This window comes from Pseudochaenichthys georgianus, chromosome 14, assembly GCF_902827115.2.
Source record: "Pseudochaenichthys georgianus chromosome 14, fPseGeo1.2, whole genome shotgun sequence".
Taxonomy (NCBI): Eukaryota; Metazoa; Chordata; class Actinopteri; order Perciformes; family Channichthyidae; genus Pseudochaenichthys; species Pseudochaenichthys georgianus.
Window position 1 is genome coordinate 15,013,538 of NC_047516.1, and position 14,158 is coordinate 15,027,695.

At 38.6% G+C, this 14,158-nt stretch overlaps 1 protein-coding gene and 1 long non-coding RNA gene across 4 annotated transcripts in view; one reads left to right on the forward strand and one right to left on the reverse strand.

The window, feature by feature from the left end:
* The window catches only part of LOC117458426 (ubiquitin domain-containing protein 2-like), a 46,237-nt gene that overhangs the window by 5,544 nt on the left and 26,535 nt on the right, over positions 1-14,158 (forward strand). Inside the window, exons 2-4 of one of the 3 annotated variants that reach the window (XM_034098889.2) lie at positions 5,214-5,370; positions 5,481-5,772; positions 12,138-14,113. The exons of 1 other annotated variant lie outside the window; for it this stretch is intronic. In XM_034098889.2, coding sequence (XP_033954780.1) covers positions 5,217-5,370; positions 5,481-5,772; positions 12,138-13,173 — 1,482 coding nt within the window. In that variant the 5' untranslated portion in view covers positions 5,214-5,216 and the 3' untranslated portion in view covers positions 13,174-14,113. Of the gene's footprint in view, positions 1-5,213; positions 5,371-5,480; positions 5,773-12,137; positions 14,114-14,158 lie in introns of those variants that run through there. One more of the 3 variants, XM_034098891.2, reaches the window with a different exon arrangement.
* On the reverse strand, positions 7,777-12,180 carry LOC139435047 (uncharacterized). The gene is made up of 3 exons (XR_011644330.1): positions 12,090-12,180; positions 9,021-9,099; positions 7,777-8,480 (listed from the first exon to the last, which is right to left on the reverse strand). It is a non-coding gene; the product is annotated as an uncharacterized lncRNA (long non-coding RNA).

Here is a 14,158-nt window from a genome sequence, read left to right on the forward strand (position 1 = left end):
GGCCAGGAAGGGAGAATGCAGAGCAAAACCAGTAAAGACTGACTCCACATTCCGTAAGTGTTTAAAATATTTATTATACAACTATTTACAAATATAAAATAAAAATAATTAGAAAGAAGTTTCGGTTTTTTACATGCATATACTAATCTAAACCACATTTTTTGTTGTGCTTTTTTTACCATTGCACAGCCCAACGTGGCCAACTCATCTTCGACCAAGTCTTTGTGGACCCTGCACCATTATGAGCGACCTGACAGGGAGGAGGTCATCGCCCGGTATGCTACACGGTTCAATTTGGCTGCTGTCTGAACCCAACATCGACATTTCACGGATCAGGAAACTCCCTGCGTATCCTGAGGACAACGCAGGCGGGAATCACCACTCTGATCCTGCGTCCAAGGAAGCCCCAGCACCAGCTCACAAAGCTTCTGTAAAACTATTTAGTGTCATTTATACAAAATACAAGTAGGCTACATTTAGTTTTTTTTTTTTATCGGTTTTTTTAACCGTTGATTTTGACAATAAAGTTCGAGTTGATATCAAAATGTGTCGTGATTATTCATGTTTGGATGGGTAAAGAATATTCTGATTTCAAAAGCATAAGGTTGTGGACCTTTTTGTTGTACACATGGGTGTGTTATGCCATTGCTGTGTAGTATATAATATAATAGTACATGTACAATGACAGAATGAAAGATTGCATAAAGCCATATACACCAGTATTTATTTCCATGAACAATATTAGCATTCGTTTTACAATTTCAGTCAAAACAAACAAACCACTCACTGCTCTATTTGTCTCAACTGTAGTCCACCATGTTCAGCTCTGTAAATATTCAACGCATTCTGCAGGGAGAACACATTTAGGCACACAGGCTCAAATCCAGGATGGTCCACCATACAGGTTACAGAGTCCTCAAGTTACTGCATCCGTCTTGACACATTGTGATAAACATATATTGAATGACATGTGAAAAATGTATTTAAACAGACAACTTAGTAAAGCTGTCAAAAATGTTACCTGTGGTATCTCCATGCAGCACACATTCTCCGTTCAGAAGGCATCGTGGCGCAATTTGCACAAAGAAGTCAATAACTGAGCTTTTAAAAACACATGAAACTACACACATTGCTGACAACTGAGGTGTTGTTGGAGTTATACTTTTTATCATCCTAAATTATTCAACTTTCCAACGGTTGTTGCAGGATGTTGGAATAAAAGGACTGTAAACTATTAATAAACGCAATGAGGCCATTGTATATATGCTGAAAATATGAATGTATCCCTTTATAAATATATATATATATCGCTGTTTTTGCGTTACAAACTGTACACATTGCATTCTTGCTAATTAGCCAAAATATGAACGGAATAAGGAGCAAGCATCGTAACAGAGTAAAATAAATAGGGACAACAGCTTGTCAGCTAACCATTCAGAAACGTCCTGCTGCAACCGAGATTTTTGCACCTCCACCAAAACCTCCGCTGCTTCAGGGTCAGTTTCTGGATCAAATTGATAGTATGCTTGAACACATGCATTGCTCTGAGGTGACATGTTTATTCCACACTCGTAATTACAGCAAGCATGGTAACGTGACTCTCGCCGGCTCATGCCTGCTCTTCTGCAGGGGGGCGTGGTCAGCTGCTGCTCAGAATTTTCAAAGACGGGCTTGGAATAGAGCGAAAATGAGCGAAACGAGGCATGTCTAAAAAATGATCTGTTTGGTATTTTGAAAAATAAAATGTATAAATATACCTTCTATAGGTATGGTCATACACTATATCATTTAAATATAGCATGATAGGTCTCCTTTAACCCTTGTGCCCTCCTCGGGCATTTTTGTAAATTTTTTCTGACTTTTTTTTTAATTTGGTAATCATTTCAGCTGTGTTACAGCTTTTGGCATGGAATTCTGTAAGAAGTCTTCTTTTGAGTCAAATTTTTGAAATCCATTGCCGTTTACTCTTACATGTTTTATATACTCTCGTGATGCATTTTGTACCCTCTGGACACCTTCGTGGTAAAAATGTATACGCCCATAATAACTGCTATTAAATCATCATACATGCATTTTTTTTCATGAATCACTTAAACAACTTATAACGTGCTCAAAACTACCAAACATTCAATAATATTCTGGATTTTAACCCTTTAAATGCCCGTTTAATTATTTGCATTATTTATTACAAAAAAACACAAAACCTTACATTTTTTCAATATAATAATTAGTAGAGGGATGGGGCTTTGGTGGTTATTAGAGTTTTGGATGTGTCAAAGATTGACAATAAAATTGATTTGACTGCATTATTATTTTTTACGTAGTGTCAGATACTACCTCTGGACACCTTCGTGGCAAAAATGCCTCATTGACTGCCATTCAAACCACCTTTTTTGATCTCACTGCCATTGCAGTATAAAACCATGCATTTTGTAATGTCAGCATTTCATCTAGAAGAAAAGTTGTTATATTTGACATTTTTACTGTATTCCACAAGATTCAACCATTTTCCCACTGTAGGCCGATCCGTGAAATTATGTTTATAATATCGAGCCGTGTGACTACCAGGGGGGCCCAACAGTGATTTGTGCATGTGAAATAATTTTCAAATCAATGTCTGGGTCATCGATGTGAACATTTATTGGGTAAACTGCAACAACTTTGCAACTTTGCATGGTTTTATACTGCAATGGCAGTGAGATCAAAAAAGGTGGTTTGAATGGCAGTCAATGAGGCATTTTTTGCCACGAAGGTGTCCAGAGCTAGTATCTGATACTACGTTAAAAATAATAATGCAGTCAAATCAATTTTGTTGCTAATCTTTGATATATCCAAGACTCTAACAACCACCAAAGTTCCATCCCTCTACTAATTATTATATCGAACATTTTTCATTTTTTGTGTTTTTTCGTAAGACAAAATGAAATAATTAAAATAATTAAACGGGCATTTAAAGGGTTAACATCCTGAAAATGATTGAATGTTTGGTAGTTTTGAGTAGTTAGAAGTTGTTTAAGTGATTCATGAAAAAAAAAGTAGAAAAATATATTGATGTATGATTTAATAGCAGTTGTTTGGGGCGTGTACATTTTTGCCACGAAGGTGTCCAGAGGTAGTATCTGACACTACGTCAAAAATAATAATTCAGTCCAATCAATTTTGTTGCTAATCTTTGACACATCCAAGACTCTATTAACCACCTAAGTTCCATCCCTCTACTAATTATTATATTGAGAAAAATTCATTTTTTGTTTTTTTTGTCATAAATAATAAATAATGAGATAATTCAAATAATGAAACAGGCATTTAAAGGGTTAAAATCCAGAACATTATTGAATGTTTGGGAGTTTTGAGTACGAAATAAGTTGTTTAAGTGATTCATGAAAAAGAAAAAGAAAAAAATATTCATGTATGATGATTTAATAGCAGTTATTATGGGCGTGTACATTTTTGCTACGAAGGGGTCGAAAGGTTGAAAATTCGAGGAGGGCACAAGGGTTGAACATTAAATAACAGATTAAGGTCTTCTTTTAAATAAGAAAAAAACTTTGAGGGTATCTATCTATAGATAAATATTAAGCCTGACAAAGTACTTAACGTCTAATATATTGCTTTCCTGCAATGTTAACTATGTTGAAGCACTTATTTGAACTGATATTATACATATGAATTATACTCTTATGTAGATAGAATAAGAAATGTGCAGAATATGACAGTTTAATGGTGGAGGTACACACATATTGATAGATGTCTTGTAATGCGCTGTTGAGGCACCTGTGACCCAAGTTTTTCATTCATTGCATAACTACACCGTAGTTGTGTATATGATATGTCAATAAACCTTTGAAAATCTTGAAATCTTGAAAGGGATGTGCAAAATAGCCATAATATACAGTCTTTCATTAACCATTAGTAGAGAATAACGAGTAATGAATATACTTTATTACTCGTTCCCATTCATGTCAATTGCAGATACATGTTTAGTCTTCTCAAGCACCAACTATCAAATATCTCTCCTGATTGTTGGCACTTGACAATCACCTTCCCTGAATTTTACTCAGGTCACGTGTAACTAAAGTCTGATTTAAGGGTTGTTTATATTTCACATAATTAATCAGAATCTGCAAAGTAACTCAAATAAATGCAGTGGAGTAAAAATACCAGGTTAACCTCTGAATTGTAGTGGAGTAGAATTACAAAGTAACAATGAGCTGTCATGTGGGTATATATTAATGCTGCGCATTATGGACACAAGCGATTTTCACCCATTTATTAATTATATGTTTTACATTTGATAACACCAATGTGTTTAATACTGTCAACTTCTAATTGTGGGAAAAACGAAAACGTTCAGCAGAGACGTCCCATAGAACATTTTGCGAAACACAATAGCCAGCATGTGTAGTTCTGGGGGGGCGTTCGATTCCAGTTTTGGATAGTCTGGCGTGGTTTCGTTCCATTTCAAACAGCTGTTTGACGCTCGGCGTAACCTTGGCTCACTGCCACTCCAACATCCAATCCCAAAGTTTGAAGATTAATCACGGGGACTGTAGTCCTAAACGATAGCTGGGGATTATGGGTAGTGTAGTGTCTTCGGCCATCCTAAACTCAGAAATGTTGACAATCGCAATGATGCTCAAAATGTCTCTTATAGGCCTACGTCTGTTTCCGGTTATTTTATTTTGAAATTCAGTTCCTGACGGACGCCAAAAAAGCCCGACATTATGGAATTAAACCAATAAATAAAAGCAAGGATAATTGTGTGTTATTGGTGAGTAAATAACAGTGTGTTATTTTGAAAAGAATAACAAATTAGAAGGAAATAAAGATTTAAAAATACAGATTTCAGTATTCTGAGGCTCTGAGCCCCATTTATTTTCCTCACAGACGGCAACAAAAGTCAGAAATTATACGATTTAAAATAAAAGCAATAATTGTGGCTTGATATTGAGTAAGAACATGTTTTTATGAATCACACAGCTTCCGGTCTTCCACGACCTGACCGGAGAAAAAGACGTGCTGCAGGCACGAAACACATTACCAGTAGAAATACATTGCTTTTAAAATCGTGCTGTGCAACACGAAAAAAAGGGGGAAATCGTGTTGGTGAACACGAATCAATAGATTAAAAATCGTGTTGGTGAACACGAAATGCCATGAGACTGGGTTGGTTAATCTATGAAGTTAATTGTGTTGATATGCTCCTCATGTAGATCATGGAACATGCAGGTGCTGTCTCAGCACTGGCTAACCAATCACAGTACAGCAACTCCACTGTATCAGATTTGCCAGAGAGTTCCTCGGAGTACAGCGATGCAGAGCTCGTGCTGCTGTGTGCAATGGCTATTCTGGTTCTGGCCATAGTTTTTGGTAAGTTACACAAAATGTAATCACTGCGATTAGTTGATTGCTAAATAAGGATCAACGCAACATCGACAACTTCCAGTTACATTACTATGTATATATTTTCTTCTGTCCAGGTAACGTGCTGGTGATAACGGCCATCCTGCGGTTTAAGAGACTCCAGAAAGTCACTAACTTCTTCATTGCTTCGCTGGCTGTGGCCGACCTCATCATGGGTTTGGTTGTGGTCCCCTTTGGCTCCAGCTACATCCTGCTGGGAAAATGGCAGTTTGGAAACTTTATGTGTGACTTCTGGACCGCAACTGACGTGCTGTGTGTGACGGCCAGCATCGAAACTCTGTGTGTGATTGCTGTGGACCGATATCTCGCCATCACCTCGCCTCTTCGATACCCAACGCTAATCACCAGGTATGACCAAGACTTTTTGGTTTGGATGTGTTGAAAGATTGGCAAGGTTGAGACACTGCAATCATAAGTGAATCTTACTAAATAAGCAGAAGTACAAAGTAATAAAAGAGCTGCTGCTGCCCCGCCTGTTACATGTTGTAACTTTCTGTCATGTTGTACATCCAACCACACCCAAAAAGTGATGTCACAGCAGGTGTTTTCATCTTCTGTCAAAGGCAAAAACCGCTCTGGTGTCACTTTTTAGGGTGTAGACAGAGGTAAAACTGCTGTAAAATTGAAATCCATAGACAACACTAACTTTCTGTCTTTAAGTCAGCGTTGTTATATCCTCCCCTCTGCTTAAATTGGTTTGGTCCAAATAGGCATGGCCGGCCCTAGACTTTTGGGGGCCCTAAGCGAGCTTTGGCTTGGGGGCCCCCCTCACTCTAGGGTGTTATTCTCACTACACACAACACGGAACCAACTTTTGTCTTATGATGTTAGCATAAGCACACATGACCTATGAAGGTAGATATGGTGCAAAATGTGAGAGCGTGTAAAACCTGATGTGAGCACTTGCAGAAAAAAAATCTGAGCTTGTGTGCTTACATTTACACTTGTATAAAATATCCACATAACTGTGAACCAAATGTACAATTGTATAAAATATCCACGTAATTGTGAATCAAATGTACACTTGTAAAGAATATCCACGTAACTGTGAACCAAATTTGAAGTCACAGAAGAAACAAAAAAGTTTTTTAGCTTGTAGAAAAAAAATGAACTTAGAGATGAAATGTTCACTTGCAGAAAAATACATATTTTTTAAATATATTTTCCATTACAACTGCAACTTTATTTATTACAACCTCTCAAATCAGTCATTACAACTTGACGAATCTGCTCTGTGGCAGTATAAATCGACGAATCTGCGGTCTTGACTTTTGCTACACTTCTTGCGATAAATGTGTCGCAAAAGTAATTTTCACCTGTAGATGTGGGGGGAGGGAGGGGGGTTGGAGCGAAGGGGCGGAGCTATCAGAAGGACGAGGCTCGGGTGACTGGAGACTGCGGGGCTAACGGTTCGTGTCGCTACCAGTCCGCTGACATGGTGCATCCATCAACGGTAAATTTTGCCCATTACTTGCCCAGTATTACTTTGAATATTATTATTGTGATTGAGGATTAAATCCGCTTTGAAGACCACGGTTTTATATCGTGCAGTTTAGCGGCAAAATAACGTCAGTCAGCCAGCTAACCCTAGCTTTGTTGAGTTTATGCTAGCTAAACAAGTAGTGGTTGTAGTCTAAACAGCAGTAATTCATATATTATAGCCTACTGCTTTGGCACTAACGGTTGATAACCGTTTATGAAAATAAAACCAATTGAACTGTACTGAAATAATGACAAGTTTTATAATTGTCTTGGGCTCCTGCTGTATTTTTAAAACCTTTGTAAATTATCCATGCTATTTTCTATTTAGAACGAAGACTTCAGAATCTTAAAATCCCTTAACGTTTGTATGCAATTGTGCTAAATTCAACTCTGGAATCAAGCAAATATTAATATGTTTGCATGACATTAGTTATTTATATTTTGCCATCACTGAACTATATGTTTAATACATTTAAGTCAAGCTAAGGTACATGTGATGGTAGCTAGTTAGTGCTCTTACCTGTGAGGCCTCCTCCAAACAGCATAATAACCAGACTGTATCATTAAAACTAAGTACCAGTTCTAGATCCTTGACTTTAGACAAACAATTCAAAAGACAACATGTATTTAAAGACCAATCTTTATTTGAAGGTGCCTCTTAACCTGAGATATTAGTTATACAGTAATAGTATTGACAATCTAAAAAACCTGAGCAACTCAACAGTCAACTTTATATTTCTTATTGTCTAAAGCATTTATTATTTTCATTTTCCCCCTCTCATATTCAGTGTGGACAGATTGAGACAGCGTGGTGTCCAGAGGGCTGCAGAGACTTCAGGGAGAAACCTTGACAGAGAAACCTCTGTGTGATGGACGTCCTGTCTGTTGGTTTGGAGAGGACTGAGGGTCTTTCCTCAACGAGGAGGACCAGGCCTGATGGAGGAGCCCATGCTGGGCATAGCTGATACCAACTGCACAGGCCTAGTCTGTCACTTTATTTGACTAAATGTGTTTACTTATACATTTAATAGGTTTACACCTTCTGTCCATATGTGCTTTTTATTTAAAACATTTGATTAACTTTTGGTTCACATGTCAATAAATTGTATTTGTACCCTTTTGTCAATTATTCTTACTGAAAATGTTATATTACACATTCACATCTGACTGAAGATTGGCCCCATTTATTTGTGACGTTGCAAACTCTGCGGTACAAGGCACAGGTGATGTGAAGCTCATAAAGTGAGGCAAATAGAAATAATCAGCTGATGGAGTGTAGATGTGGAAATAGGTGCATTCGATCAGCTGACTATGTTTTTCGCCACACTTTATAAGCCTGACTATAACCACCCCTTCTCTGAGGTGCAGGAAGTGTCACAAACAAATGATGGTCCTGATAGACTCCAAAAATATTTGGTGTGCAGATCTTTGTTTTCACAATAAAAGTAGTTTCTTAGTGAATGTCCTGTACTGGTCTTAAAATCTCATAACATCAGCTTTTAATGTTACTCTTGGATGTTCTTCTTGACCCTCAGAGAAGGAGAAGATGTCGTGTCTTTCGGGCATGTCCTTTCCTAACAAAAATGACAGGAAACATAAAACATTATTGCAGAACAAGTGTGTTATTTATGAAAGAGGTGTGTTTGTGTGTTATGGGGCTGTTGATATAATTATTTTTTAATTGTAATCAGATTATGAATGAACAGTATGAAATTCATCAACATTGAAATATATGTTATTATCAAAATAATATTTAACTTATCAAAACGTAGTGCAACTGTAGAAGCTTGCTCTGTTGTCTCACTTAAAGAATAACTTTTACCACGTTTTTTACAGACAATATTGAGAGATAAATAGTAGCAGTTCTCACTGTGTGTTAAATGTCTTTGCCTTCAATACATTAAATTAGAAAGCTGACAAAGTCATATTGCTTGTTAACATCTAAATGTGACTTTTTGCATGTAAAAAACCCTCAACTTAACTGATGTGTAGGTGATCTAGTATTCAGTATTGTTTAATGGAATGTATATCAGTGTATTAAAGTCAATACTTCATTCATTTAAATCAGTATCTTTCTTGATTCTTTGTACAGTATGAAAAAAGAGTCTTAGTACCTGTGCTGAAGTTCACTGCTGTGAGGAGTCCAGTTCTGTCTCTCACTCTCTGGTCCAGCCTGTCTGCATCACCTGGACACTTTAAACACACAGATATATATATGTAAAGTACCATCTGTACAAACAATATAACTGATTCTCTTCTGTTGAACATGTTTGATTGTGTATTGTCCGAGTCAGGGTCCTTTTTATTTTACTGTAACTTTGGAAATTGTGTTACCAATGCTTACTGTTTATTTGATATCAATTTGTAATACAATTAATAAAAACAACAAGGTTTGGGTTCGTTCTTCAGATGACTGTGACGTTAACTTGTAAGCTCAATAATGAACTCCAGCTCAACCAACCATATTGTAATATCTAAGTAATCATCTTGAAATATGACATTAATAATTGTAATATACACACATCTTATTGTGAGGTTGATTTCACATACACTACTTCGACGTTAGCTAAATAGAAAATAGCATGGATAATTTACAAAGGCTTTAAAAACACAGCAGGAGCCCAAGACAATTATAAAACTTGTCATTATTTCAGTACAGTTCAATTGGTTTTATTTTCATAAACGGTTATCAACCGTTGGTGCCAAAGCAGTAGGCTATAATATATGAATTACTGCTGTATAGACTACAACCACTACTTGTTTAGCTAGCATAAACTCAACAAAGCTAGCGTTAGCTGGCTGACTGACGTTATTTCGCCGCTAAACTGCACGATATAAAACGGTGGTCTTCAAAGCGGAATTTTTTTCTGCAAGTGCTCACATCAGGTTTTACACGCTCTCACATTTTGCACCATATCTACCTTCATATGACCTAACCTCCTCTAGGAGGATCCAGGGGCATGCTCCCCCGGGAAGATATTTTTTTAAATATTTAAGTTAAAAGCATCAATCAGTGGCCAAACAGCCACATGTACTGCTGCAAATACGTTCAAACATGCTGTCGACATGTAAAGCAGTGGCAACTATGCCACCATTTCAGCTGACTTTTTCTCAGAAATACTGTCACATAACATCCATATAGTTCAGTGCTAGGTTGATGCTTAGCTAAGCTAACTATGAAACACTTTAACTGACAGGACTCAGGATCAACTGTGTACTGTGAGGTAGCTACTAGCTTCATGTCGAACAGTAAGTCAACATTTCCCAGAGAGCTTTCTTTGAAATCACCAGGTATCGCTAAAAACATTACATTTAGATTGTATGACAAAGTGTTTATGTAATATATCTGGCTAGCAATAGCTACTTGCTAACGGTTTAGATTATCCCCGCGATTCAAAGTAACGTCAACGTAGCTGTAATTTATGCTTTGCTTACATGTTCGCATAACTTGGAAGTTTACTGACATTTACATACCTTGTTTATCTGGCTCAAGTGGTGGCTCTGGGGTTGTTGTGTGAGCCACCACTTGAGAATTGTCATCTTTTTTAAGAAAAAAATGTCTCATGTCCATCTTCAAAAACTCTGAGTCCGACTGACAGTTTATTTTAAACATTGTCACAGCTCACAGGATAGGTACCTGTCATCCAATAAGACAGATGTTTATATCCATTCAACTCCCTGGTTGGTCTGGTGCCTTGCCTCTGTTGCATTCACTGAACACGAGAAATTACAATTCTGCTATCCTCTCTAGTGTCATGATGAGGTTCAGGTAAAGCACGGTTAATGTATTATATTATTGACTCAATAATATAATACATGACTTTGAGAGTAGGCAATCTAGGCATATTAACAAAATTAATTAAACGTATTTATCACCGCAACGGTGTACTGAGATTATTATTTTCTTTTTTCATTTTTGTTGTTGTTGTTGCAAGGGGGCCCTTACGGCCCGTCTACACTACAGGCATCGAAAAATGCTTTCAACGCTTCGCCCATTCACTTGAATGGGGTGACGTAGAAGATTTTGAATCTTCGCCGAACTGCATTGTGGGGAGCGGAGCATGGCTTTGCAAGCATCGTGAGCATCAAAAGTTGAGCAATGTTCAACTTTTGATGCTCCCGATGCTTTCGAAGCTGGCATCAGCCAATCAAATCCCGTTTATGCAAATCCCGCCAGTACAAGCGCTAGCCAATCAAACCGCGTGCAAGCTGGGAGAGCCAGACCGCAGTTCATTTCCTCATATTCCAAACGAGAAATTACGGTAGCAAATCACCTGGTTCTTTCCGACCAGAACTATTTACCGGGATACAAACCGGAGGAACCAGGCATGGAGGGAGGTGGCAGAGACAGTGGGTGAAACTGGTAGGTTTTCGCCTGTTTCGGGAGTTTATATCCAGTTTACTTCGTTTTAACATTGCTATTGCTTTGTATGTCGGGGGCGGGAGATTCATGTGATTGGTTGTTGGTCGCGTTGCTCGCAAAAAATCGCCAAGCTTCAGACATGCCCAGCTTCAAGATTTTTTTATGCCTGTAGTGTAGACGGGCCGTTAGTGGCTGCGGGGCCCAAGCAGCCGCTTATGTAGCATAATGGCTCGGGCCGGCTCTGCAAATAGGTAACAGTTTTGTTGTATTGTTCTTTAAGTAGCAAGTGTATTTCTCATTATTTGGAAAGCGTTACTGCATATGTTATGTTTCTGCATAAAAAGCGGTATGCAGCCTTTGTGGCTTCAAAGGAAGCAGCGCAATATCCTGTAAATTGACTTGAGTGATATTGCTTGAGTCAGTGTTGGCTGGTACTGACTTTATACATTTGCCAATGAAAAATAATCTACGGGTGTAGAGTTATAAAGCAGCCACCCCCCTTTCTCTGCTTGAAGCTAGCAGTTGGAAGCTACATTAGCACAGCTGAATCTCTGCATTTCTGTCACAAGTTTTGACAAGGGGAGAAGAACGCAGAGAACAATGAAAATACCTCTGGTTCTTCTTTCTGACAATGTTATAGCAGTGTAATGCTAACTCAGTGAATAACAATTAAACTTAGGATGTGCCCAGATATGACAGAAGGTTATTTTTGCTAACAAATTGATACTATCACATTGCTTTTAAAGAGACTTTATTACACTTTTAGAAAGCCACCCCATTTCTAAATCTACATTTGTCACCTGTCAGTGTTTCCACTCACCTTTTTACAATAGTCCTCATCTGTGCACTCTCTGTTGTCTCCTGCTAGGGGTCGGGCCTTTGCAGTGGTCCTCTGCGTTTGGGTGGTGGCCTCCCTCATCTCCTTCCTGCCCATCCATCTGAAGCTGTCGATGTCACACAATGAGGAAGCTAAGCGGTGCTTGGAGGACAAGTACTGCTGTGATTTCAACACTAACGCAGCATATGCGGTGTCTTCCTCGATCGTGTCCTTCTACCTGCCGCTGATGGTGATGATTTTCCTGTACACCAGGGTCTTCCAGGAGGCGCAGAAACAGCTGGAGAAGATTAAAGGGAGGGAGAAGCACTTTTCTCACTTGCATTACGCTGTACAGCTGTCTTATCCAGAAGATAGTCCAGCATTGAACAAACGAACAGGAACTCAGGAGGAAGAGGAGAGACTAAACATGCATAAAACAGGAGATACAGACACAGGGAAGGGGGAACAGATAGCAGAAAGCAGAGCAAGGACAGAAAAAGGTGAAGGAAAATACTCTGCTGCAAAACGTCTTAAGTTCTGTTTAAAGGAGCACAAGGCTGTAAAGACTCTTGGGATCATCATGGGAACCTTCACCTTGTGTTGGCTACCCTTCTTCATCCTCAACATCCTCATGACCTTCTTCAATTTAAGGGATATTAAGCTGCTCTTCAGACTCCTCAACTGGCTGGGATACTCTAACTCGGCCTTCAACCCACTCATCTACTGCCGAAGCCCCGACTTCAGGCACGCCTTCCAGGAGATACTCTGTCTCAGGGGCAAAAGGGGGAGCAGAGGAGGGAGGAGAGGATGGGGATGGTGCAGGGACAGAGATTGTTACACCAAGCCCCCAGGTAAGACGAATGTGGGCTCAGAACTGACTGGTGTCAGGGGGCTGGACCTTCAGCAGAGGTTGGGGTGGAAGGGCAGTTTGGACAGCTCTATCCGGGACAGCTCGCTAAGTCTGGCTCCTCCTCCGACTCCTCTCCTGGACCAGGTTTTAGAAGTAGCTCCTGGTTCCCTGACAAACCGGCAGGCTAACAGCTCTGCTAACGGGAGTTGTAAGGAAAATCTGGCTTCAATTGCCTGAAGTCTTTACATTGCGAAAGTCGAGTCGTGCTGTGAACATCAGTTTGGTGGAGTTCAAAATGTTTGTTTTGGTTTGACAAAGACTTATTGTTTTTTTAGCCGGTAGCTTGAAGTGTTGCTAGCCAATATTAATATGTGTATTCAGTCAGTGTTAGAGAGGGTTAACGTGTGGTCACTGTTCTTTTGTTCAAGACAGCTACACAAGTAAAACATGTTCAGCAGTGATTGTCGGCATTACAAATAGTTTGACTTAAAGCTGGAGGAATGAATGAAGATTAAAACAGATTTTTGTTATCAAAAGTATTCAGTATTCAGTATTCAGACCCTGACTGATATTTTCAACAGAAACCATCACATTTGCAGTGCTGAAAACTATGTTTGCCAGCAACAAAGGCACAAGCCACAAACCCACCATGAAGCAGAGATTAAAAAATACATTTTGTTTGCCCTGTAGCTAAACAGTCTTATATGAAACAGAGGGTCTCAGTTGAGGCTAACTCATAATAACCTCCTGTGTTTTCCATTCCTTCCTGATAAACCTCAGAGCAGGTCCTGGTGTATATTTGTGTGTAAGATAAACATCTGAGACCCAAACTTGTGACTATGATAACTTTCTTTCTTTGTGTTCGCTTTCTCCCATTACAAATTCGCAGGAACTATTTTCTCCCTCTTTATCTTTCTCTGTCCCTCTAATAACATTGGTCAGAAAATTGGTCAGATAGGGGTGGGAAGAGGATTTTCAGGCAGTTGGTTCTGTCTTGATAACAATTTGTCACAATGCAAGGTAATAACTCATATGTTGTGCTTATTTTTGACATTACTCAAAAACGTAGTTGAAATGAAGGTGTGTTTGAATAGGTTTTAATGTCAAATAATGATCTAATTATATTAAAGTAATCATTAATGATTACTTTAATATAATGTGTAATGTTAGTAATGTATATGCTAATTAGCATATACATTTAGATTACATTACACATTATATT